General features: G+C 41.3%; 1 protein-coding gene across 1 annotated transcript; it reads left to right on the forward strand.

Annotated features, from left to right (window-relative positions):
- On the forward strand, positions 1–27,869 carry LOC106567669 (3-methyl-2-oxobutanoate dehydrogenase [lipoamide] kinase, mitochondrial). The gene is made up of 11 exons (XM_014137226.2): positions 1–400; positions 8,444–8,512; positions 8,877–8,987; positions 9,957–10,004; positions 12,256–12,375; positions 12,606–12,704; positions 14,795–14,868; positions 19,892–20,020; positions 20,720–20,809; positions 25,581–25,736; positions 26,301–27,869. The coding sequence occupies exons 1-11, from the start codon at positions 158–160 to the stop codon at positions 26,443–26,445; spliced, it is 1,284 nt and encodes a 427-aa protein (XP_013992701.1). The 5' UTR covers positions 1–157; the 3' UTR covers positions 26,446–27,869.
- Positions 27,870–27,946: the final 77 nt, after the last annotated feature.

Genomic DNA, 27,946 nt, shown 5'->3' on the forward strand with positions numbered 1-27,946 from the left:
ACTGGTCAATCTCTTTATAAAGTGACCCTTCCGTACTCTTCATGAGATTCACTGTAATCAGATACGTGCCTTTGTGCACGATCACAAGGGTTACCTACGTCCATCAAATAATTTGAACAACCTCAGAACAGGATTTTCCTGTAAATATATATCCAAAATGCGTCGTAGAGTGACAGGTACTGCGTTCGAGATGCTGGGCTGTGGTTCTACTATCACGAGCCCGACGCTGAGCAAGCTTTTGCTTGCCCCCATCACGAAAACAATCACCCCCATCTCAACAGACAGCAAATTATTTCTTTCTACATCTTCAATACAGGGACATACAGAACTGGCACGAGAGAGGTCAAAAACCGTCACGTCGTTTTACAACCAGTCTGCAATCGATGCCTCGACAGAAAAGGTAAGGAAAGTCCGTTCCTCTGACTTGCCCTTTTTGACCAGTAAGCCTCAGCACTGTCCTTAGCAGCTAGCTAGGTATTACTGTAGTTAGCTATCTAACGTTAGCGGGTTAGAACGGATGGTTAACTAGCTAACATAGCTAATATCTTCGGTAAGAATGTTTGGTGCGTTGCCTTGGGCCCCAAGAAGTAAGCAAATGTAACCACCATGTGAAAGATTATGACGATGTGAAGAATTATGAACAAAGTACTACGTTTGCGGGCTCGATAGTTTATTAAAATATATATTTTGTTAGTTTCAGATTAGTGGGAGTGACATGAACGACACGGGTATGTTCTCGACACACGGCAAACATTTGTCAAACCCTGGTAAAATTGGTCCGAGATTCGACAGATATTAGGACCTTCAAACTTCCATAACTCGCGAACGGTTTGAGCTACATACAGTGACTTTAGAAAGTGTTCTCACACCATGACTTTCTCCAAATTTAGTTTAAATAGTTTTAAATTATCACTGGCCTACACACAATATCCCATTATCTCAAAGTGGGATTTGTTTTTATAAATTTGTACAAATTCAAAACGAAAATCCGAAATGTCTTGAGTCAAGTATTCAACCCCTTTGTTATGGCAAGCATAAATACATTCAGGAGTAAACATTTGCTTCACAAGTTGCATGGACTCACCCTGTGTGCAATAGTGTTTAACATTAAGTTTGAATGGCTAACTCCCCTCTGTACCCCACACTTACAATTAACTGTCAGGTCCCTCTGCCCAGTTGTGAATTCCAGATTCAACCACCAAGATGTGGGAGATTTTCCAAGGCCTCGCAAAGAAGGGAAGCTATTGGTAGATGGGTAAAATAAAATTGCAGACATTGTATATCCCTTTTTGAGCATGGTGAAGTTATTAATAACACGTTGGATGGTGTATCAGTACACCCACTCACTACAAAGATACAGGCTCCCTTCTTAACTCAGTTGCCGGAGAGGAAGGAAACCACCCACGTATTTCACCATAAGGCCAATGGTGACTTTTAAAACAGAGTTTTTAATGGGGCGGCAGCGTCGCCTAGTGGTTAGTAACCGAAAGGTTGCAAGATCGAATCCCCGAGCTGACAAGGTACAAATCTGTCGTTCTGCCCCCGAACAAGGCAGTTAACCCACTGTTCCTAGGCCGTCATTGAAAATAAGAATTTGTTCTTAACTTCTCTAGGGTCGGTGGGACGAAATCGTCCCACCTACGCAACAGCCAGTGTAATCCCGTGGCGCGATATTCAAATACCTTAGAAATGCTATTACATCAATTTCTCAAACATATGACTATTTTACACCATTTTAAAGACAAGACTCTCGTTAATCTAACCACACTGTCCGATTTCAAAAAGGCTTTACAACGAAAGCAAAACATTAGATTATGTCAGCAGAGTACCCAGCCAGAAATAATCAGACACCCATTTTTCAAGCTAGCATATAATGTCACATAAACCCAAACCACAGCTAAATGCAGCACTAACCTTTGATCTTCATCAGATGACAATCCTAGGACATTACAGCATATAAATATTCTAAAACATGAATCCTGTTTACAACAAGGCACGAACGTAATACTGCAAAAAACCTTTGTTAATTTCTTTAACAATGTCCTGAATACAAAGCGTTAGGTTTGGGGAAAACGCATCACAGAGTACCACTCTTCATATTTTCCAGCTTGGTGGTGGCTGTATCATGTTATGGTATACATGTCATCTGCAAGGACTAGGGGGATTTTTTTTATATATTTTTTTAAGGATGAGTAGAAATTGTATTATGCTTATCACAGGCAAAATCTGAAAGGGAAACATGCTTCAGTCTGCTTTCCAACACACTGGGAGACAAATTCATCGTTAAGCAGGACAAATGTACACGAGTTGCTTACCAAGATGACATTGAATGTATTAATATTAGGATGGTGTCCTTAATGTTTTGTACACTCAGTGTATAAGGAATAGTAATGTTTTGTACACTCAGTGTATAAGGAATAGTGTTGTCACTATACCAACATTTTACTAACGATACCAGGCCAAGTATCACGATACCAAGTAGTATGGATGGGGTACCACGGGGGAAATTCTGTGGCCTGGTGCCCCCCCCCCCAGTTCCGGTTTTCTAAACGTTATCCGCAGGTGCTTCAAACAACCGTCACTGATATTCCCACTTCTACTCATTACAACACAGAATTTAACTTCAAACTGTTTAATAGCATACTGCATAGAATGGCTGATTTGCTCATATTTGCCAAGGCCTACCTGTGATTTGCCTGGAGAGATTGGAGGAAGGAATATAAACTCAGCAAAAAAAATAAACGTCCTTACTGTCAACTGCTTTTTATTTTCAGCAAACTTAACATGTGTAAATATTTGTATTTACATAAGATTCAACAACTGAGACAAACTGAAAAAGTTCCACAGACATGTGACTAACAAATGGAATAAGTGTCCCTGAACAAAGGGGGGGTCAAAAGTAAGTCGGTATCTGGTGTGGCCACCAGCTGCATTAAGTACTGCAGTGCATCTCCTCCTCATGGACTGCAGTGTTTAAACCGTTTACAATGATGATCTGTGAAGTTAATTGTAAAAATTCAATTATCTTTGAAAGACAAGGTCCTGAAAAAGGGACGTTTCCTTTTTTGCTGAGTTTACATGTCTAATGATCTGCATGTAATTGTGGCAGTAAGGTGAAAACACTGCATGAAATCTTCTTTACTCTTCAGTAAACAGACCCACATGGACTCCCTCCCACACTCTCTCGCTCTCATAAACACACACCGCTCTCTCCCACAAACACATACACACTGCTTCCAACTTAAAAAATGTTAGGCACCAAACAAAATGTAATGAGCACCAGAGTGATTTTTCATATACACTGAACAAAAATAAATGCAACAATTTCAACGATTTTAGTTAATTCATATAAGGACATCAGTCAACTGAAATAAATTAATTCGGTCCTGAAATAAGGATTTCACATGACTGGAAATACAGATATGCATCGGTTGGTCACCGATACCTTTTTATAAAGAAAAAAAGCTAGGGGCGTGGATGATAAAATTAGGCAGTATCTGGTGTGACCACATTTGCCTCATGCAACGTGACATCACCTTGGCATAGAGTTGATTGTGGCCTGTGGAATGTTGTCCTGCTCCTCTTCAATTGCTGTGTGAAGTTACTGGATATTGTCGGGAACTGGAACACGCTGTCGTACACGTCGATCCAGAACAACATCCTAAACATGCTTAATGAGTGACATGTCTGCTGAGTATGCAGGCCATGGAAGAACTGGGACATTTTCAGCTTCCAGTAATTGTGTACGTATCCTTACAACATTGGGCCGTGCATTATCATGATGAAACGTGAGGTGATGATGGCAGATGAATGGCACGACAATGGGCCTCAGGATCTCGTCACGGTATCTTTGTGCATTGAAATTACTATTGATAAAATTCAATTGTGTTGGTTGTTCATTGCTTATGCCTGCCCATATCATAACCCCACAGCCACCATGGGGCACTCTGTTCACAGCGTTGACATCAGCAAACCGTTTGCCCAGACATGGTCTGCTGTTGTGAGGCCAGTCGGATATACTGCCAAAATCTCTAAATGATGTTGGTGGCTTATGGTTGAGAAATTAACATTAATTTCACTGGCAACAGCTCTGGTGGACATTCCTGCAGTCAGTATGCCAATTGCATGCTCACTCAACTTGAGACATCTGTGGCATTGTGTGATAAAACGGCACATTTGTGACTTTATATTTTCTCCAGCACAAGGTGCACCTATGTAATTATCATGCTGTTTAATCAGCTTCTTGATGATCCATTCACCTGACTTGTGGCATATCTTGGCAAAGGAGAAATGGTCACTAACAGGGATGTAAAAAAAATTGTGCACAGTTTGAGTCAGAAAAAAGCTTTTTGTGCATATGGAACATTTTCTGGGATCTTTTATTTCAGCTCATGAAACATGGGAACAACACTTTACATGTTGCTGTTTTTATTTTTAAGTGTATTTTAAAATTGACTTTCCTTATGAACTGTAAGTCAGTAATCTTTCTTGTGGTTTTATGCTTTTTTTATTTATTTATTTTTTTAACCAAAGGCCTCTTCTTTGTAAGGAATAATGAACAGTTTTTAAATAAGGTTGCTAAGTCAAGTGGTTGAAGAGCTATTGACATTTGAATAATGCCAGGCTGAATAATGCCAGGCTAATGATGGAGAGTTAGACACATCATACCAAAAATGTTGACCTTTACTGTTATTATAATGGTGAGAGGTTAGCATGTCTTGGGGGTATGATATTTGTGCGTCGAACTCTCACTCATCATTATTCACCATTCATTCATGGCTATGTACAAAAGTTATGTAATTTCTTAACGGTTCACCCGATATGGATGAAAATGACAGCTTTAATTTGAGGTTAGTCTGCACTTTAACTTTATAGTCAGTTTTGTTTTCAAATCCGAACTTTGAGTATAGAGCCAAAATAAGGAAAAATGCTTCACTGTCCCAATAATTACGGAGGGCACTAATTCATATCATAGGCCTAATAGTACTGTAGAGCATTTTTTACTTGCACACAATGTAGCTGAATTGCCCCATCCTGCCCTAGGGGGCCCACTGCCCGGCCGCACCCCAACACACCCCAGTCAGCTTTAGGAACTTAATGAAAACATTCATTATTAGTTTCGGGTGTGTTAGGCCAAGACCAGAGTGACAACCAACAGTACGGCAGACTCCCAGGGCTAGGGATTGCCTAAATGGGAATCCCTGTTTTCAATAAACTCCTTTTGTCGTGCAGTATTACATATGGCATCCAGACCTTATGAAAGTTGCACAGTATACCCTTAATCTTGTAGTAAATCAAATCTAGTGATTAGAGGTCGGCTGATTTTTTTTTGAAATTTTTATTTATTTTTAAATGATTTTAACGCCGATACCAATTATTGGAGGACCAAAAAAAAGCCGCTACCGATTTTAATCGGACGGTGTGTGTGTGTGTGACGACAATTACTTCAATACTGAATGAACACTTATTTTAACGTAATATAATGAATAATATCTATTTAGTCTCAAGTAAATAATAAAACATGTTCAATTTGGTTTAAATAATGCAAAAACAGTGTTGGAGAAGAAAGTGAAAGTGCAATTTGTGCTATGTAAAAAAAATATAATGTTTAAGTTCCTTGCTCAGAACATGAGAACATATGAAAGCTGGTGGTTCCTTTTTATCATGTCTTCAATATTCCCAGTTAAGAAGTTTGGGGTTGTAGTTATTGGAATTATGACACGTCGACTATTTCTCTCTAATACCATTTTTGTATTTCATATACCTTTGCCTATTGGATGTTCTTATAGGCACTTTAGTTGCCAGCCTTATCTCAGGAGTTGATGGGCTTGAAGTCATAAACAGCGCTTTGCCAGCAGCTCTTAGCAATGCTTGATGCAAACACAGTAAAGTGCTGTTTGAATACTTACGAGCCTGCTGCTGCCTACCACCGCTCAGACTGCTCTATCAAATCATAGACTTAATTATAATAACACACAGAAATACGAGCCTTTGGTCATTAATATGGTCAAATCTGGAAACTATCATTTAGAAAACAAAAAGTTTATTCTTTCAGTGAAATACGGAACCATTCTGTATTTTATCGGAAGGGTGGCATCCCTAAGTCTAAATATTGCTGTTACATTGCACAACCTTCAGTGTTATAATTACGTACAATTCTGGAATATTAATTACGGTCTTTGTTAGGAAGAAATGGACTTCACACAGTTTGGAACGAGCCAGGTGGCCCAAACTGCTGCATATACTCTGCTTGCACTTAATATTGCCTGCTAACATGAATTTCTTTTAACTAAATATGCAGGTTTAAAAAAATTATACTTCTAGAGATTTTAAGAAAAGCATTGATGTTTATGGTTAGGCACATATGTGTAGTTAACTAGTGATTATGTGAAGATAAGTTTAATGCTAGCTAGCAACTTACCTTGGCTCCTTGCAACCACAAGGTCCTTTTGATGCTGCACTGGTGGTCAGCCTGCCATTCAGTCTCCTTGTGGATTGCAATGTAATCGGCATCCAAAAAAGGCAGATTACCGATTTTTGTTATGATAACTTGAAATCATCCCTCATTAAATCGGTTGACCTCTACTAGTGATACATAACTTGATTTGTCCCAAATACAATGCTTTTAGTTTAAATATTTAGGACAAAATGATTTCTTGTTTTAGGTTATGGTCCTGCTTAAAGGTGAATTTGTCTCCCAGTGTCTGTTAAAGCAGACTGAACCAGGTTTTCCTCCAGGATTTCGCCTGTGCTTAGCTTTATTCCATTTTTATTTTTATCTTTAACTCCTTAGTCCTTGCAGATGACAAGCATATCCATAACATGATTGAGCCATCACCATGCTTGAAAATATGAAGAGTGGTACTGTGATGGGGGGCATTTTTTGCAGTTTTACTTTCATGCCTTATTGCATGTTTTGGAATATTTGTATTCTGTACAGGCTTCCTTCTTGACACTGTCAGTTAGGTTAGTATTGTGGTGTAACTACAATGTTGATCCATCCTCCGTTTTCTCCTATCACGAGCCATTTAAACAGTTACAAAGTCACCATTGGCCTTATGGTGAAATCCCTGAGTGGTTTCCTTACTGTCTGGCAACCGAGTTAGGAAGGACGCCTGTATCTTTATAGTGACTGGATGTATTGATACACCATCCAAAGTGTAATAACTTCATCATGCTCAAAGGGATATTCAATGTCTACCAATAGGTGCCCTTTGCGAGGCATTGTAAAACCACCCTGGTCTTTGTGGTTGAAACTGTTTGAAATTCACTGCTCAACCTTACAATTATCTCTGAGGTACAGAGATGATGTACTCATTCAAGAATCATGTTAAACACTATTTCACAGAGCACCTTGTTAGTCACATTTTCACTCCTGAACTTATTTAGGCTTGCCATAAAAGGGGTTGAATACTTAAGGCTTTTCAGCTTTTCGTTTTAATTTGTAAAAATGTCTAAACATAATCCCACTTTGACATTGTGGGGTATTGTGTGTAGGCCACTGACACAATCGCAATTTAATAAATTTTAAATTCAGGCTCTAACGCAACAAAATGTGGAAATAGTTTCTGAAGGCACTAAATGCTAACAAGTGGAAGCGAATATAAACAAATTGCAAGGACAGACATGTCACACCCCAGCTCATAAAGTTGTACAAAAGTTATCTCAAAAGGTTTGCTGCACACACCAAAACATACTAGACATCTGGGATTTTGGTCCAGGAGGGGATTGCTTAACTTGCTTACAGCAGAGAATCAAACAGAGAATTTCAATTTTAACTTGATCACCTTTTGCAGTGGATCGTCAGGTCGTGGACGCTTCTGTTTACTCTGTGGGCTTTTTGTAAAAAAATAACTAAACACCATGCGACTTGCTCAATCTCCTGCTTTGGGGAACTGTTTCATAATGAAAAAAATAATGCAACAGGCGACATGAATAACTTGATCAGCTTTATCTATTGAAGGGATACTTGGGGATTTTGGCAGTGGCCCTTCATCTACTTCCCCAGAGTCCGATGTACTTGTGGATACCACTTTCAGTTTCTGTGTGCAGTTTGAAGGAAGTTGCTAACTAGCGCAATTGCTAGTGCAACGACAGTCTATGGGTGTCTGCTAGCATGCTAGTAGATGCCCATAGACTTTCAGTCATAACGCTAGTTAGCATTGGCTCACGAAAATACCCTTAACTTCCTTAAATGGTATCCACGAGTTCATCTGACTCTGGGGAAGTAGATAAAGGGCCTCATTGCCAAAATTCCCATGTATCCCTTTTTACCTAGTGCACAAGTTGACTGCAGGTATTTATTGAGTTCTTGTGTCCGTAATCCGTATCTCATGAATTCACACTACATTGTTGTTGGCTTATGTCCATTGTATCTAATATTGGAGGAAATCCACTAAACCAGACCTACAACTGTTTTTCTCCTCTCTCTCGCTCTCCCCAGGCCATGGTCCGACTGACACCAGCCACCCTGCTCTATGCTGGGAAGTCTCCGGATGGAAACCACATCCTGGTAACTGACCACTCCTCTATCCAGTCTTCGGACAATATTGTATGGTTAGTTCTCATCATAATAGGCCTTAGACACGCTTTGTCTGCGGGATTGATGACTGCCTTAACCCTAACCCTATATTTGAGTGTTCCTTAAACAGATATTGGACCAATATTTCACTCTTTTTCTCCCCTATGCTGCTTTAGGAATGTCATCTTGAGTGTTTACGTGTAGCACTCTCACTGGAAATATAATTTTACTATACTACTCTAATTAACTTGGGTCATTTAAAAAAATGTTTTTTTGCCTAGTCATTGATCACTTTGCCTTGCTCTGTATTGTCTGCGGTGTGCATGTCTCACCCTTCCACCCTGTCTGTTTGTAGAGTAGTGCCAAGTACCTGCACAAGGAGTTGCCTGTGCGCATTGCCCACCGTATCAAGGGCTTCCGCAGCCTTCCCTTCATCATTGGCTGCAACCCCACCATCCTGCAAGTGGTGAGTCCCTTCTCTTTGTCAACATGTCTGGTTTACCTTTCCGGTGCAGTAACGGCCCCTTTGCAACTTGCGGGACAAGCCTCTCATTCCAATCATTGTGCTTGTCTGGGAGAGGAGGGCATGTGCTCAACAGGTGTCCGAACATAATTGAGTCAGTGTCACTGTATCAGAATAGACTAACCTTGAACAGCCATTCATTGAGAATGGAGTTGTTACACAACACTGCTATCGTTTATTAGCTTAGCTTCCTAAATTCGTGAGAAGGGCTTCTTTACACTGTAACAAACAAAGCCACATCACTCTATGCCTACAGAACTATAATCTATTCGATTAAGTAATGTCTATCAGCATACCCAATTTCTGCCTGAGTGTGTAAAGTTCTTCTCCTATAGAGCTAGAGTTGAAAAGATAAGCCATCTGTGACATTGGAGGTTTTCCTTAGTACTGCACATGGCAGCTAAAGAACAATGAAGCCTTCTCTACTCCTCCCTTTGGCATCTCTTCTCTCCTCCCTTCCCATGGCCTATTTACTTCATCTGATTGTCTTGACACTGGATTAACTTTTACCTAGATTTCTCACACAGCAGAGGCACTCTTCATTTTCACAAAAAAAATGCATGATCAGTCGTACAAGGGATGTATACCTGTAGGCCTAGTGCTTTCTCTGAATATTCTCCTACCAAAAACGCATAACCAGTGATGCATAAATTACTGTACATATTTTATTTTATTTTTTAAGATGGGGTAATATTACTAATTCACTCAAACAACTTCTCAGGATTTGAGTCATATTGGAAGACCTAGGCTATAACCTCGTAAACATCCTGTTTTTGGTATGTAGGTCAGGACACATGTACGCCCATGGGATGTGTTGTGGCCCACTTATGGAGGCACAGGATGTTCCTCTTACCTAAGTGTGCTCAGAGGGAATTTTAATCAACACCCACTGTCTGTTTCCCTCTCCTGCAGCATGAGCTCTACATTCGAGCATACCATGTGTTGAGTGATTTCCCAGTGGTGAGTAGTCAAGCGGCCACACTGAGGAGTAGGTTGGGTTGGCAAAGTGCTTGACCCTGAGGTCTTCCATATTTATCTCTCTCTCTGGAACTGGAGAGGCTGTCAGACTTGTGTGTGTGTGTGTGTGTGTGTGTGTATATATACACATATATGTGTATACATGTATGTGTATACATGTATGTGTATACATGTATGTGTATACATGTATGTGTATACATGTATGTGTATACATGTATGTGTATATATATATATGTGTGTATATGTGTATATACGTATGTACACGTGTATATATATATACATGTTTATATATATATATACATGTATATGTATATATGTATATATATGTGTATATATAATGTTTCTGCCACCCCTTCATTCAATACCTTGTGCAACCTCCCTTTGCCAAGATAACAGCTCTGAGTCTTCTCCTATAATGCGTAAAAAGGTTGGAGATCACATGGCAAGGGATCTGAGACCATTCCTCCTTACAGAATTTCTCCCAATCCTTCAGATTCCGTGGTCCATGCTTGTGGGCTCTCCTCTTCAGCTCATCCCACAGGTTTTCTATGGGGTTTAGGTCAGGGGACTGGAATGGTCATGGGAAAACCTTGATTCTGTGGTCAGTAAACCATTTTTGTTGCTTTTAAGGTGTGCTTTGGATCATTGTCCTGCTGTAAGATCCAACCCATGGCCCAGTTTAAGCTTTCTAGCAGAGGCAGTCGGGTTGATTTAATATCTGCTGGTACTTGATGGAGTCCATGATACCATGTATCCTAACAAGATGTCCACGGCCTTTGGGAGAGAAACAGCCCCACATCAAAGATCCACCACCAAACTTTACAGTGGGGATGAGGTACTTTTCTGCATGGATATCTTTGTCTACACCAAACCCAACTCTGGTGTTTGTTTCCGAAAAGCTCTATTTTGGTCTCATCTTACCATAGTACCTGGTCCGATTGAACGTTCTAGTAACGTTTGGCAAGCTGTAGGCGCTTGAGTTTGTTTGTCGACAGCAAAGGCTTCTTTTTATGGCAACCCTCTCAAACAACTTTTATGTAGGTGGCGTCTGATTGTAGTTTGAGACTTTATGACCCCTAGACCCAACTAATGTCTGTAATTCTCCAGCTGTGATCCTTGGAGATTTTTTGGCCACTCTAACCATCCTCACTGTGCGTGGGGTCAATATAGACACACGTCCTCTTCCAGGCCGATTGTGAACATCTCCAGTTGCTTTAAACTTCTTCATTATTGCCCTGATGGTTGAAATGGGCATTTCAACCATTGCGCTATTTTTCTTATAGCCATTTCCTGATTTGTGCAGCTCAACAACCTTTTGTCGCACATCATTACTGTATTCTCGGGTCTTTCCCATTGTGATGGATGACTATGGGAACTTGACCTGTTACCTCTTATTTATACCCCAGTGAAACAGGAAGTCATGGCTTACCATTTACGTGTTCCTAATCACTCAGCTGAACTTTAACTTAAAATGGGAATATTCTTGAGTAAAATCTAACTAAAGAATATCTAGGCGTGCCAATAATTGTGACACCCATGTTTTGAGGAATAATTTTTCACTTTTTCTAATCATTTTACTTAAAGGTTTTATTTTTGAATATTTTGAATGCAAGACCAAGAGGATAAACACTGGGAGACAAATTCACCTTTCAGCAGGACCATAACGTAAAAGACAAGGCCAAATACACACATACACACATCACACTGGAGTTGCTTACAAAGATGACATTGAATGTTTCTGAGTGGCCTAGTTACAGTTGACTTAAATCGGCTTAAATCTATGGCAAGACTTAAATGTCTTGCAATGATCAACAACCAACTAGACGGAGCTTGAAAAATGTTCAGAAGAATAATGGGCGAATGTTGCATAATCCAGGTGTGGAAAGCTTTTAGACTTATCCAGAAAGACTCACAGCTGTCATCACTGCCAAAGGTGATTATAACATGTATTGACTCAGGGTTGTGAATAGTTATGTGAATTTATATTATTCTGTTTTCAATACATAAATAAAAACAAATGGCTCATTATTGTGTGTGTAAATGGGTGAATACTTTCTGAAGGCTGTGTGTGTGGATAAACAGTTGATTTCAAGACACTTCTGCAAGTATATTTTATTCTAGTGGAGAAATTGACCAATTCATCTGACCGGAATAAGAATGGAATTCATCCCAGCTCTGATTTTGATAATGGTCAAATTCAAATGGATTTCACTCTGCATCATCTGTTTGTCAGATCAAGGACCAGGAGATGGATGCTCGCTACAGTAAGCTGGTGCAGCAGCTCCTGGATGACCACAAGGATGTGGTCACTCTGCTGGCTGAAGGCTTCAGGGAGAGTCGGCGGCACATCCAGGTAATGGCCATAAGCATATGTCAGCTGATTCTAGTCATTGACTTTCCACTTTAACAGCTGTTTTATCGTCTTGCTGCTGCCAGTCATATGGAATACAACTTGAGGTTGCAGATCTTTATTTAAATTGGTTATAAGTTGGTTGTTGGAACTCTTTATTTTTGTAATGTTACTGTAGGCTTTACAGAATGGTGTAATCTATTCCTGGCCTTGAGTGTGTTTTGATGTTCCAGGATGAGACCCTGGTCCGTAACTTTCTGGACACCACCCTCACCTCCCGTCTGGGCATCCGGATGTTAGCCACACACCACCTTGCCCTGCATGAAGAAAATGTATGTCTCCCATCAACCTTCTAGTCATTAATTGCTAACAGACTGAGAAAAGGAACACACATGGGGTTATTACAGGGAAGTATAAGTTGAAGAGGCAAAGCATACTTGGATAACTCATTTATTTTCACACTAAACGTGCCCACCAGAACATGAACCCAACATTTCAGCCTAGCAAACACACTTTTAGTTTGGATTATAAGTATTACAATAAACATCTGATTAATTTATTTGTGCAGTAGTATCTCCAAATATCTATAGATGCTCTAGCATACACTAGCCCACCAGTGCAGTGAAATGCAGTGTCCCTCCCGATTGACAGATTGTAGATTATGCACCACTCATTGCGAGCTAAAAGAAAAACGAAACATGTCAGATGGACAGCCATTATTATTGGTGCAGTCTGCTGGCCCCATGACTTTTACTAGAGCCAGTTTTGTATCCTTATATTAACCCCTGATGTGCTTTATGCAGCCAAAGAACTGGGCCCGGTTTCCCAAAAATCATCTGAAGGCTAAGTTCATCGTTAGAACCTTCGTAGGAGGATTGTTAAATCTGAGCTGCTTCCCAAAACCATCGTTTTTAACGTTCACTTAAACGCTTGTAATCGAATGCCTGCCTCAGGCCACTCGTAGAACAGCTAAGTGCTTCATTAGATGCTTTCCCCCCCTCCTGCATCACTTTATAGACAAAATCTAAGCTAAATATAGAATCACATGGTTTATCCGCCTCTGACCGCCGATAACTTCAGAACAAAGTTGACTACGAATAAAGTTGCCGATCTCTTTGCAATTGATACAAACAAGCGATGTATAAAAATATGCTTTAAAATAAGAGATGACTGCATTAAAATATGTATGCTATTGGCTTATGTTAATCATATTGAAATGCATTTCATGTTCAATCTAGTTCTATTTTGTAGGCTGTGTGTAATTTGTGTCAATATATTACATGTGTAGTCTAACAGGTGCAATGATGTGCCAAATATGGGATTTTAATAATAATAATAATAATAATAATATTATTATTATTGGGTAAGCATTAGAATAAGCTGCCTCAATATTTGCAGCTGTAGGTGGTAATACAGCTCTAGGACAGGGATCAACTAGATTCAGCCACGGGCAGATTTTTTTTAATAAATGGCGCATGGTCGAGGGGCGGACCGAAAAATAATTACAAATTTGTGGACTGCAAATTGACGGCAAGAAGCCCAAACGAATATAACATTTGACTAAAACATAATTTCAAGTTGTGTGGGAATACTTTGGAACCGATTTCCTAAATAAATGCACTTGCTGATTTTCTGGTGTTTTTAGTTAAGTCCAATGGTGCAGCGGTCTAAGGCACTGCGTCTCAGTGCTAGAGACCCTGGTTTGAGTCCAGGCTGCATCACAACTGGCCGTGATTAGGAGTCCCATAGGGCGGCGCACAATTGGCCCAGTGTCGTCCGGGGTAGGCCGTCCATTGTAAATAAGAGTTTGTTCTTAACCGACTTGCCTAGTTTTACATTTAAAAAAAAATTATCACCCGAAATACTGTTAAGATTTTAATGGAGAAAGTTGATCCAAGAGCAGTGCTACCTTTTGATCCTGTCAGTATCTACACATGCTCCAACGACGCACTTAACACCATGCAGAGAGAACGGTCGTTTTGGGAAATGCATGTTACATCTTCAGCCGCTGTAGGAAAGAGTCATCTTTAAAACACTCGTAAGCCTAAATTCCAGTGTGTGCCCCAGTGGGCCTCAGAATATTTTCATATGACCTAGTTATAGGGTCTATATAACGTTTCGGTGGTCAGGATGATGAAGCATGTTTGCCAGGTCTAGAGACTGTTAGTTAGTACCTGATACCTCACTGAGCATTATGGTTTTGTTGCCCAACAACACTTAGGTCTAACTCACTGTTTTATCAAATCCTTTGCCGGCTGGTTTCTTTCTGAAACATTGAGATTACTTGCCCTATTTGTCACATGTAGTAAATTCTGACTAAGATTACATTGACTCTTAAGAAATTGGGCAAACTATCATCTGTTTAGCATGTCTGTAATAAAGCTTTTGCTTCTCCTCCTATACCTTTCATCCCTCTATGCAGCCTGATTTTGTGGGCATCATCTGCAGGCGACTTTCCCCCAAAAAGATCATTGAGAAATGGGTTGATTTTGCAAGGTGAGTGGTGGTTTGTTACCATATATATATTGTTGGTTTAGAATCTCACTTCTGTATTGGACCACAGGTCATGCTCTGCCTTCTATTTGCCCCTACTTTTCTGTGATAAGCTGATAGAGCTCATGTACAGCCTTGTCACAGGGCCTGCCATTGTGGACTGTATATGGGCCTTTGTTCCACCTTATCCATTAACAATTGCATCAAAAGTAGCAAATACAACTAGTAAAAGCAGATTGATTACATTTTAGTAGGGGACTGAACAGTGTACAAAACATTAGTAACACCTTCCTAGAATTGTGTTGAACAGCGTCAATTCGTCAGGCATGGACTCCACAAGGTGTTGAAAGCATGCCACGGGGATGCTAGCCCATGTTTACTCCAATGCTTCCCACAGTTGTCAAGTTGGGTGGTGGATCATTCTTGATACACACGGGAAACTGTTGTGTGTGTGAAACCCAGCAACGTTGCAGTTCTTGACACAAACAGTGGGCCTGGCACCTACTACCATACCCTGTTCAAGAGGCACTTAAATCTTTTGTCTTGCCCATTCACCCTCTGAATGGCACACATACACAATCCATGTCAAGCATTAAAAACCCTTCTTTAGCTTTTTAGACGCCGATAGAATGCTGCTGTAGATTACAGACAATTTAAGATTAAGCTAATTTTGGCACACATTTCAAACAGACCGCTCAAAATCAATGAACAAGTTAACTTGGTTTGAAAGAGCACAGTATTTTCTTTAATGTGACGCCATGTTCATGTCAATAGGAATAACACTTATTTTGTCTTCCAATGTGTGAAGACAATACACTTAACAAACCCTAGAGTATTTAAATTATAGTACATTTCAAAGTACCAAGTATAATATCTTATAAATAACAAATTATCCAAAATGTGACCAGAGGATAATATTCAGAAAGTATTTGACAACGATTCTTTCTTCTGTAACAATGTAAAAATTCAAACAATTATTCAAACTATTTCAAAATGTAGGTAACCTCTAAGATTTAGTACAGACCAGGCCTGACACACAATGTAGAAATAGTAGCGTACTTTGACGACAATTCTGTGAATGCAACAAGTATTTAGATAAAATATAAAAACATCTGTTTCAGAGACAAGACTTGTAATACAAATTCATATTTCACACTATCACTTTAGTGTTTTTATTTAGCCTACAACATGTCATGGAACTTCTGGAAGCACGGCCCCCATCCTGCAAGTGGCACAGAACACGTAGTGCACCCAAAGGAGGTTTCTACACATCTCCCACTCTTTGCTGATACACCACACACACCCTCTTGTGCCCTTCAAACTTAACCTGCTTTCAAATGAGTTACAACTCGGTCCGCACACCCTGGTGCCACACTCTTGGATCCCCTCTTCCTGCCACTGTAGCCATATCACAAAGTGACTGTGCAAACTGCATTTTGAATGCCTTCATGGACCAGCGCCTGTGGTTTCTAGGAGGGGTCCATTGTGTGGGGGACACTGCAATGTACACATTTGATGGCAATGTTGAGCATCACCCAAAACACATTTCCACCATTTTCTGCCTGTGCATCCAACATTGTAATAGCTCTTCAGTTGGTCAAGATGTTCAATCCCGCCCGTTTTCTTGTTGTAATCCATTACAAGCTCTGTAACAGAAGGTCCCTACCACTTAAAAACAACTCCAAAGCCACTGTCACTTTAGGCCCAGGCTGTGTGCGAATGGTGGGGCTTAGGGCAGACGCATGCCATTGAAACGTAGGTTCCCCTCTCGGGTATGCTCTCCCTCGTCCACTCCTTCCACTATTTTCTTCCTCCATCTCTATCCCTCCAATCCTCTAACTCCTATTCCTCTCTGCTTTTTGCTGCTAGGCCTTGACTCTCCATTCTTTCACTTTCACTGACCCAGAGTAACAACAAATAGGATTCCATTGTAGTCAGGAACATAATGTCTCTAGTCCTTCCTCTCTTTTTCTCAACCATACTATATTCCTAATAAATTGTGTGATAGTTACGCCTCTAATTCCTCTCGCTTTCTTTCTCTTCCTAAAAAAATTAAAAAAAATAAAATAAAAAAATACTCTTGCCCGACACACTAAGTACAGAGTTAGCCAATGTTAGCTGATTAGTGACGAAGCTGGGACAGTTTCCAAATGAATTGCAGTGGTAGAAAAAAGACAAAACAAGCAACTTGTTAGCTGGCTATGTAAACAAATATCCAACTCATGTGAGCTTCACTGCGCATGCATCTATACTGAACAAAAATATAAACGCAACATGTAAAGTGTTGATCCCATGTTTCAAGAGCTGAAATAAGAGCCCAGAAATGTTCCATATGCACAAAGCTTCTCAAATTTTGTGCACAAATTTGTTTACATCCCTGTTGGTGAGCATTTTTCCTTTGCCAAGATAACACCTGACAGGTGTGGCATATCAAGAAGCTGTTTGAACATGATCATTACACAGGTGCACCTTGTGCTGGGGACAACAAGGCCACTAAAATGTGCAGTTTTGTCACAACACAATGCCACAGTTGTCTCAAGTTTTGTCTGCATTTGGCATGTGGACTGCAGGAATGTCCACCAGAGCTGTTGCCTGAGAATATTGTTAATTTCGCTAAACATTCTGATTGGCTGGGCCTGGCTCCCAAGTGGGTGGGCCAATGCCCTCCCATGGCTGCGCCCCTGCCCAGTCATGTGAAGACCATAAATTAGGACCTCTTAGTTCATATAAGGATATCAGTCGATTGAAATAACTCAGTAAAATCGTTCATTGTTGCGATGATTTTTGTTCATAAAACTACCCTGACAGCTAAGCTGTCAAATAATAGGAAACGAGGCAATGTATAGCCTATGAATATCTGCACCTAGCAAACATGACAAACCATAACCAGAAATTACTCAAGCCTTCATTTCGGTGGCTAGTTAGCTGGTTGTTAACCAACTAGTTAGCTGACTATATAGATAAACACTTCAACTTTTTACATGAGCAGAGGGCAATCATTCGAGCTCCACCGCTGATGTGCTCGCCTGTACCAACCAAATTATCATGACAGGATTTGCTAATCTGTGAGCTATTACCTAAATTTCACCGCATCAAACATTGACAACCCCAAACATGTATCTGCAGTTACTTCACTCACCTCAACATCGCTTTTCAAGGTGCAAGGACATGTGCGAATCCGTATCACCAACCAACACGATAGTCTCTCTAACAGTGAAAAGTCATGTCTGCTTCGGCGCTGTCATTTTTGAGTAATGAAGTTTAAAAAAAAATAATAATCAAATGACCGCATACCCTGTTTCTGGTTGATGACAACAGCCACGCGAATACGAGAAAAGTGAGTGCAAGTGCATTTTGTGATATTGTTAGAAAAACAAGGCTGAACCTGGGTGCTATAGTAATTTAAACGAAGGACGTTGACTGCCGCTATGGGTTCTACATTATTTTAACCTTCTCCCTTTCCTCTACATTGATTTGAAGTGGATTTAACAAGTGGCATCATTAAGGAATCCGCTTTCACCAGTCTGTCATGGAAAGAGCAGGTGTTCCCAATATTTTGTACAGTGTGTAAATATTGTAGCGACCCGCACAGACAGTTGTGGGTTATGTGTTAGGCTATTACTGGGTTGTGTCGTACTTACCAGTGTTCGCGGGGTCATGCCAATCAACCTGCTATCTGCCAATCACGGGAATGCCTGGAATGTTCGGATACCGGGCAGCCTGGTGGTTGGCGGAGTGGCGTGAAGGGGGGTTGGGCAGGGAGCATTGGAAGTTAAGACCGGGTTCAGCCATTGTTCTCTCGCTTACGTCTGGGCTTCACAAGAGAAGGTCACGGTTCGTTTGTAGTGTACCTTTCATTTATTTGGCGTGGGCTACGGCCAAACAGTAGCCTGTGTTAAGTTGTGTTAATAAACCGTCCATTCGTTAACTCCATCCTCTGTCTGGACAATTGTTCCTTCATGATCTAGTCAGGTCATTACAATATGGTGCTGTGCAATTAACCGCTATTTTTCGTTTTCAAGCTAATTGACATACTTCGGTTAAATTATTTGACTTTAATTTTTTGCCCGAATCGCAGTTTCTCTAAAGATTAAATCGGATCAAGCCCGAACTGTGCGATGTAGTTTCCAACAGGCCAATATTCGACTTAGTTTAGTGCTGAAAACGTGGTAACCGGCCATTGCGCCCCCGCCTACTTGTCCGGTCTGTGTGGAACGGAGACTGCGAGAAGAGCTCGCGCGATTGACAGAGATAAAAAGCAGTTGCGTCGAGGTATCTACACCTGAAAATGCATGATCAAATGGATTTTATAGTTGGTATTCAGCCGTCAAAGGTGTGCCTTATTTACTTTGAAGAACTACTAAAATTGTGATCTGTCAGATCGCATAGGCAGCAGCTCAGTAGAGATGAGATGACTACTTGGAATGAATTAAGTCATTTAATAAAACAAATGTAATGTACGTAACAACTGAAATATTTTTGTCACTACCATGTTTGTTTTATTCTGTGTTACAGCGTTCAACCCACAATGCATAGTGCATTTTGATGTAAAACTTTTATCGAAAACCGTCTTAAAAAATTAAGAGGCAGATTAATTTATATTAAGCCCCACGATCAAGCCATGATAAATAGATACTGTATAGTGGGGAAAGACGGCGACGGGCAGTTAAGATATAGGCTACTAGGCTGACTCCACTGGCTCTGTATCAAGGTATTAAGTTCATAGTCAAAACCACCGTTTGTGTGGCACAATGCAACCTACAAGATATAGCATATCCACTCACAGGCAAGCACAAGCCTCTGCACTTGTTGTCCCAGTTCAGCCCCACTAGGGATGTGCAGCTTCTTCTCGCTCTCTCTCCTAGCCCTCTTCTCTCCCTCACTTAACCTCTTTCCAGCCGATTTGATGAATGTTTTATTTAATCCATTTTAGAATAAGGCTATAAGTGGCCTGAATACTTTCCGAATACGCTATCTGTACACAATTGTAAGTCTGTGTGTGCATGCTTCCTCATGTCTTCTGCAGGCGTCTGTGTGAGCACCAGTACGGTAACTCCCCGCGGGTGCGTATCAACGGCCATGTGGCGGCCCGCTTCCCTTTCATCCCTCTGCCCCTAGACTACATCCTGCCTGAGCTGCTGAAGAACGCCATGAGGTACCAGAACACTTCACTAATCCTTTTAACTAACTTTCTGACAACTCACACCCCTGAAACCTCATACATTTTCCCTTAGACATGTAGTCAAACAGGAAATCAGACTCCACAGTAGCCATTGTAAGACTATACATCACTAAATCTCTAGTTAGACAACCTCTTTTCTTCAAAGTATTTAGCTGTGTGCTACTGCTATTGGTGGCGAAATGTTGCCCAGGTACTTATGAGAGGATTGCTAAGGTGTGTGTGTTCAATCTGCCATTCAGTCCAATGAGGAATAGAGGTGTTTCTGTTCTGTTCTTGGAGCTCTGTCTCAGATGTAGCAATTAGCAGACAGACTATTCACTCTGACTCATGTTCCTCCTTCCTAGAAGGCAGTGTTTCTTAGGGTGTGTCATAACATGTCATCTACCAGTGAGTCAAACTCATTCCATGGAGGGCTGAGTGAGTTTTCGCTCCATCCTTGTACTTGATTGATGAAATAAGGTCACTCGTTAGTAAGGAACTCCCTCACCTGGTTGTCTAGGTCTTAATTGAAAGGACAAACCTGCAGACACTCGGACCTACGTGGAATGAGTTTGACACCCCTGCTCTAAACAATCCTGCTGACAGATTCTGTGTCGGGTTACGTTGAAGGACTCCACAGGCTAATGTCCTCACTGCCTGCCCTTGACCTCCCCTCAATCTGTGTCCCCACAGGGCCACCATGGAAAGCCACCTCGACACACCTTACAACTTGCCTGATATCATAGTCACCATTGCAAACAACGACGTGGACTTTGTCATCAGGTGAGTGGGTGACCTCGGCACCTTGATTATCTTTACCTCTATCTACTCAAGACTCCTTTAACAAGGTTAAGGAATTACGCAGTTGCTAGCTAATTTGTTCTGGGACCTAAACGTTGAGTTATTTTACCTGAAATGCACAAGGTCCTCTACTCCGACAATTAATCTACACCTAAAACGGTCAACCGACTCGTTTCTAGTCATCTCTCCTCCCAGGCTTTTTCTTCTTTGGACTTTATATGTCGATTGGCATCTAACTTTCATGGGTGTATTACCACAACGGCCGGACCGACCTCCGTTAATATTTCAATCACCCATGTGGGTATAACCAAGGAGATGGCACGTGGTTATCTGCTTCTATAAACCAATGAGGAGATGGGAGAGGCAGGACTTGCACTGTGTTCAGCGTCACAAATATAACAGACTTCTATTTTAGACCTTGGCAACGCAGACGCTCATTGGCACACGCGTGCAATGATTGATTAACATGTATGTCTACATTTATTTTGCGGCGAATGCAACACTGTCAGCATGTTAGGAGTCCCAGACTATGGGCTTAGCTGTTTGAATGGGAAACCTGACACCTCAGGGTAGTTTCCTTTAAGCTGCAGGCTTATCATGCCCAGTGTGGTCGCCATAGGAACAGCGGTTCAGGACCACAGTGAAAGCGACCAGTGAACTCACCGTCAGCAGACTTACTCACATGCGGTATGTAAGAATAGTAAATCGATGTTGATGCTAAATTGTTTTACCTGCACAGATTGCAGAACAGGTCAGTATATTAAGTGCTTTTGTACTCTAGTCATTTCCAAATGCATTTACATACAGTGCATTTGGAAAGTATTCAGACCCCTTGACTTTTTCCACATTTGTTTACGTTACAGCCGACACACAATACCCCATAATGACAATTTGGGGAGTTTCTCCCATTCTTCTCTGCAGATCCTCTAAAGCTCTGTCAGGTTGGATGGGGAGCGTCGCTGCACAGCTATTTTCAGGTCTCTCCAGAGATGGGCTCTGGCTGGACTACTCCAGGACATTCAGAGACTTGTCCAAAACCACTCCTGCATTATCTTGGCTGTGTGCTTAGGGCCATTGTCCTGTTGGTCGGTGAACCTTCGCCTCAGTCTGAGTTTCGGTGCGCTCTGGAGCAGGTTTTCATCAAGGATCGCTCTGAACTTTGCTCCGTTCATCTCTCCCTCAATCCTGACTAGTCTTCCAGTCCCTGCTGCTGAAAAACATCCCCACAGCATGATGCTGCCACCACCATGCTTCACCATAGGAATGGTGCCAGGTTTTCTCCAGACATGACACTTGGCATTCAGGCCAAAGAGTTCAATCTTGGTTTCATCAGGCTAGATAATTTTGTTTCTCATGGTCAGTCCTTTAGCCCCAGACCATTATTTCTCATCCACTAAACTTTACAGTTGGCACTATGCATTGGGGCCGGTAGCGTTCTCCTGGCATCCACCAAATCCAGATTAGTCCATGAAACTGCCAGATGGTGAAGCTTGATTCATCCCTTTAGAGAACGTGTTTCCACTGCTCCAGAGTCCAATGGTGGCAAGCTTTACACCACTCCAGCCACCGCTTGGCATTGCAAATGGCGATCTTAGGCTTGTGTGTGGCTGCTCGGCCATGGAAACCAATTTCATGAAGCTTCCGACGAACAGTTCCTTGTGCTGACATTGCTTCGAGGTAGTTTGGAACTCGGTAGTGAGTGTTGCAACCCGAGGACAGACGATTGTTACGCGTTGCACGCTTCAGCACTCGGTGGTCCCGTTCTGTGGGCTTGTTTGGCCTACCACTTTGCGGCTGAGCCGTTGTCGCTCCTAGACTTTTCCACCTAACAATAACAGCATCTAAAGTAGACCGGGTCCGGTCTAGCAGGGCAGCAATTTGACAAACTGACTTGTTGGAAAGGTGGCATCCTATGACGGTGCCACGTTGAAAGTCACTGAGCTCTTCAGTAAGGCCATTCTTCTGCCAATGTTTGTCTATGGAGATGGCATGGCTGTGTGCTCAATTTAATACGCCTGTCAGCAGCGGGTGTGGCTGAAATAGCCAAATCCACTCATTTGAAGGGGTGTCCACATACTTGTGTGTGTGTGTATATACAGTTGAAGTTGGAAGTTTACACGCACCTTAGCCAAAAACTGATTTAAAGGTTTTTCATAATTCCTGATATTTAATCCTAGTAAAAATTCCCTGTCTTAGGTCAGTTAGGATCACCACTTTATTTTAAGAATGTGAAATGTCAGAATAATAGTAGAGGGAATGATTTATTTCAGCTTTTATTTCTTTCATCACATTCCCAGTGGGTCAGAAGTTTACATGCACTCAATTAGTATTTGGTAGCATTGCCTTCAAATTGCTTAACTTAGGTCAAGTGTTTTGGGTAGCCTTCCACAAGCTTCCCACAATAAGTTGAATGAATTTTGGCCTATTCCTCCTGACAGAGCTGGTGTAACTGAGTTAGGTTTGTAGGCCTCCTTGCCCGCACACACTTTTTCTATAGGATTGAGGTCAGGGCTTTGTGATGGCCACTCCAATACCTTGACTTTGTTATCCTTAAGCCATTTCGCCACAACTTTGGAAGTATGCTTGGGGTCATTGTCCATTTGGAAGACCCATTTGTGACCAAGCTTTTACTTCCTGACTGATGTCTTGAGCTGTTGCTTCAATATATGCACATTTTTCTTTCCTCATGATGCCATCTATTTTGTGAAGTGCACCAGTTCCCTCGTGCAGCAAAGCACCCCCACAACATGATGCTGCCACCCCTGTGCTTCACGGTTGGGATGGTGTTCTTTGGCTTGCAAGCCTCCCCCTTTTTCCTCCAAACATATTGATGGTCATTATGGCCAAACATTCCATTTTTGTTTCATCAGACCAGAGGACATGTTTCCAAAAGTATGATCTTTGTCCCCATTTTGTAGTTGCAAACCGTAGTCTAGTTTTTTATGCTGATTTTGGAGTGGCTTCTTCCTTGTACTATTTTGTCCAGATGAATTTGGTACATTTGGAAATTGCTCCCAAGGATGAACCAGACTTGTGGAGGTCTACAATTTTATTTTTTTATTTCCTGAGATCTTGGCTGATTTCTTTTGATTTTCCCATGATGTCAAGCAAAGAGGCACTGAGTTTGAAGGTAGGCCTTGAAATACATCCACAGGTACACCTCCAATTAACTCAAATTATGTCAATTAGCCTATCAGAAGCTTCTAAAGCCATGACATTTTCCAAGCTGTTTAAAGGCAGTCAACTTAGTGTATTTAAACTTCTGACCAACTGGAATTGTGATAGAGGGAAATAATCTGTCTGTAAACAATTGTTGGTAAAATTACTTGTCATACACAAAGTAGATGTCCTAACCGACTTGCCAAAACTAGTGGAGTGGTTGAAAACGAGTTTTAATGACTCCAACCTAAGTGTATGTAAACTTCTGACTTCAACTGCGCATGCATGCAGTGAGCTGCTTGTATGTGGTTGCTATGAAAGTGAACCGGTTGCGTGTGACCAGGGGTGTATTCATTCTGCCGATTTTCTGTTGCGAGAAAAAAAATGTATAAAAATAAATTTTTTTAGGTTGTGTTCATAAATTCGCTCTGGGTGTTCCTGAATTCAGAGCGTTGCCAGGTTGTCCGTTCATAAATTCAGAGCTTTTCGCTCTCGGCGCGTTCAGCGCACACACTAGTTGGTTTGATCCGAATGTTCTGACCTTGCATCGGCAGTCAGGCAGTCAAGCACCCAAGCTAAGTGGTTAAAGTTGACTATCTTGCTAGCTACTTCCAGTCACAAATGAGAGAACACCTCTGACCATTTTACTCGCCCTAGCAGAGCTGGTTAAAGTGGTTTCATGTAGTCTGGTGATGGCGCTGCTGGCAACAATTAACTTTTTTTGGCCAACTTTTGCTGACACCGGTCTTACTCAACGGTTGTCGAGCTTCGGCATCAGTTATTCTTGGCTCTGGCACACTCAGATGAGTGCTCTGGAATTGGAGCAGATAGCCAGAGGGATTTTACGAACACACCCTTAAACGTAAGCTACGAAACCAAAACTGGGATAGACAAATTCAGTTTAACTTGTTTGCAGGCAAGAGTGTACAAAGCGATATTGAATGTGTCACTGTCACCTTGATTACAATTTATTTTTATGCTGGACCTGTGCACTTACATTGAACTTTTATTCATAGGCTTGGTTGTAGCAACCTCATGATGGGTATAGGGAACATTAGAGTATCATGTAGTAGCCTAAACCTATCTGTTGCATTGAACTGGGTGAATGGAATATGAATGACAGTCATCCAGTAATAGTAAATAAGGCCATGCTCATAAGTATTAAACATCTTAAATGTCATCGACCGCCACTGGTGGTCATATAGGGGATTAAGAAACCAAAGGATGATACCGGCATTTGACGAAGTAGTCTTGATGTGGGCTAGCGTTAGGTTTAAGTGACTTAAGTTTGCCAAGCACAGGGATGAAGATAATTGGAATCGCCAGACGTAATCCTACAGCATATACTGTAAGCGTCTGCCTTCTCTTTCTTTTGGTTTCAGTTGCCTTAATTTAAACAAATGTTCAGAATTGTACTGTGGCGGGTATTTTCTTTATTGTTAATACCAGCCCCCGTCCTGGCAGGAGGCCTTTTGGTAGCCCGTCATTGTAAATAAGAATTTTTCTTAACTGATTTGCCTTGTTAATTAACATGAATACTATACCTTTTTTAATTTCTCTTGTGTAACCCTGGGGTATCCTCAATGTTCGTCAGGATCTCAGACCGTGGTGGCGGCATCCCCCACAGCATCCTGGACAAGGTGACGGACTACCATTACAGCACAGCTGAAGAGAGCAACCAAGATCCACGCATGAACAACCTTTTCAACACCTTGACCAACAATGGGCCTCAGTCTGGCCCAATGCACGGGTGAGTTAGACGGGCCGTATACAATTTCAGTTGGAAAACATTTGCTCCAGTTCAGCCATAATGAATGTGAACAAGGTAATTGATACGCGTGATAATCCTGCTCATTGTGTCCTCCTGTCTGTTGATCCCCTTTCGACTGCATCGGTTCTTAATCTCATAATGCAGGGTTGAATTGACTGCCAGTGTGCCATGGGGATGCCACTTAAAGTAGAAAAATATCACACACTTCCATTTCACTGATTCACATGGGTTCACTTTATCCTATGAATTATTGAGACTTGAAGGGGGATGGATATGGAAGTAAAAAAGGTTGTCGTAACTGTTCTTTTCCATTTAAGTAGTCATGGAGATGAAACGTACGAAATATGTAATTTGTGCAAACATCTTATGACTGTGAGGATAATGTTTACGTCTGCATTTAGCAGCCCCAAATTATTTATACACATTTGCTTTCTCTGGAAGGCGGTCCTCGCATGTTGCAATGCAAAATAAATCTATCAATTTGTTAGTGCCAGTTTACAAACCTCCATATTATTAATGAATGAGAAACTGTGTGCCCGTCAGGTTCGGCTTTGGGCTGCCCACCTCCCGGGCGTACGCTGAGTACCTGGGCGGTTCCCTGTCCATCCAGTCCATGCAGGGCATCGGCACCGACGTCTACCTGCGCCTGCGCCACATCGACGGCAAGGGAGAAAGCTTCCGCGTCTAGCACCACTTGCAGGGAGCACAGATATATTTCCACCAAGGGACTCAACCATTTCAGTGTAAGCCAGGGCTAGGCTGATATAGGAGACCAGTTGGCTCCTCACAAATTGGCCTCTTAAAGTTTCCTATTTTTGCCTCAACTTTAAATGGCTGCCCAGTTGGCGCATTCACCTCTTTTTTTTGTTTTGCGTTTCCCTCTGTCACTGCTCTTCAGCATTGAGGGTTTTTGAACTCTTGAGCGTACCGGTCATAAGCAGAGAGTGTTTATGTTACATTGGTAAAAAGGAAACAAATCTGCCTTAAAGTTAATTTGGTCTGCCTTTAAGTTACTTGTGTTGCATAGCTTCTGCAAATATAAAAAGACTAAAGAACTGAGAGAGGTCTCTTTACACACTCCAGTGGCTACTATCTGAGTTTGGATGACGCTGCCCTTAAAAAGGACTTATCTTGAATCGCCTGTGGAGGATACTGCCAAAACACACTGCCAAAACAACATTTGATTCAATTTGAAGAAAACAAGCAGAAGGAACTGTTGCGTGAACTCTTGGTTTAGCGCCATTCTGTCAAGCTCTTAAGCAAGGTCACGAGCCGAGATGTTCAGTTGCCTTACTGTATGTGATGCTGGTCCTTACGACGACATGCTAATGTAACTTAACCAGTACTGCTGTTCAATTATCTTTGTAATGCAATGTCACACTCATATCACGTTAGTAAATCTAATATACAACATTTGCATAATACATTTTGGGGGGGTTGGAAATGCTCATCACTTGCTGTGTCATAGTTCAGATATTAAGTTGTTTTTTTATTTCAATACACCGGAACAAGTATTGTTTATTCATGTTTTGCTCATTTATCTGCGGAGAAAGTGTTAAATGTCAATATCAGAGGTTGTTAATTTCCTTTTTGTTTTGAAGTCGGCTTGGTGTTGAAGTTTTTTTTCTTTTTTTTACTGAACACATTCTGAGGAAGGGCAAGTTTTGAAACCGTACTTTCAGTATGGTGGACATTTTACGGTGCATGATGAATTATCAGAATATAGAACTGCAGGTATGTGCTCTGGTCTGCTGGCATAAGCGTGCTGGAATTTGCATGTAAATCCTTCAGTGTATACAAATCAGTGAGGAGCATTTGCAACGTTTCACCTCAATGAATATACCTAATGTTCTCTGTGATTTAAAAGTTTTGGGATGGGACTAGGTAGATAAGAATTAGTATTTTTCTAGCATGAGAATTCCTGTGGGATAGACTGCAGTGACCTCATGAAGTATGTGCCCTGTCCAAATCTTCCCCCTGCTGGCAAAAGCGATGAAGCCTGACACAAAAAAACAGCATAATAGTTTGAGTTATGTATACTGAACAAAAATATGAATGCAACATGTGAAGTGTTGATTTCATGAGCTGAAATAAAATATCCCAAAGATTTTCCAGAGGCTTCTTTCAAATTTTGTGCACAAATTTGTTTTCATCCCTGTTGTGCATTTCTCCTTTCCCAAAAGAATCCA

Source organism: Salmo salar, chromosome ssa13 (assembly GCF_905237065.1).
Source record: "Salmo salar chromosome ssa13, Ssal_v3.1, whole genome shotgun sequence".
Taxonomy (NCBI): Eukaryota; Metazoa; Chordata; class Actinopteri; order Salmoniformes; family Salmonidae; genus Salmo; species Salmo salar.

Bases quoted from the DNA above. Each gene is read 5' to 3' on its own strand.
- LOC106567669 (XM_014137226.2), top strand. From the start codon at position 158: ATGCGTCGTAGAGTGACAGGTACTGCGTTCGAGATGCTGGGCTGTGGT. The intron at 12,376-12,605 runs GTAATGGCCATA...TTGATGTTCCAG, and splicing joins AGAGTCGGCGGCACATCCAG to GATGAGACCCTGGTCCGTAA. The intron at 14,869-19,891 runs GTGAGTGGTGGT...TGTCTTCTGCAG, and splicing joins AAATGGGTTGATTTTGCAAG to GCGTCTGTGTGAGCACCAGT.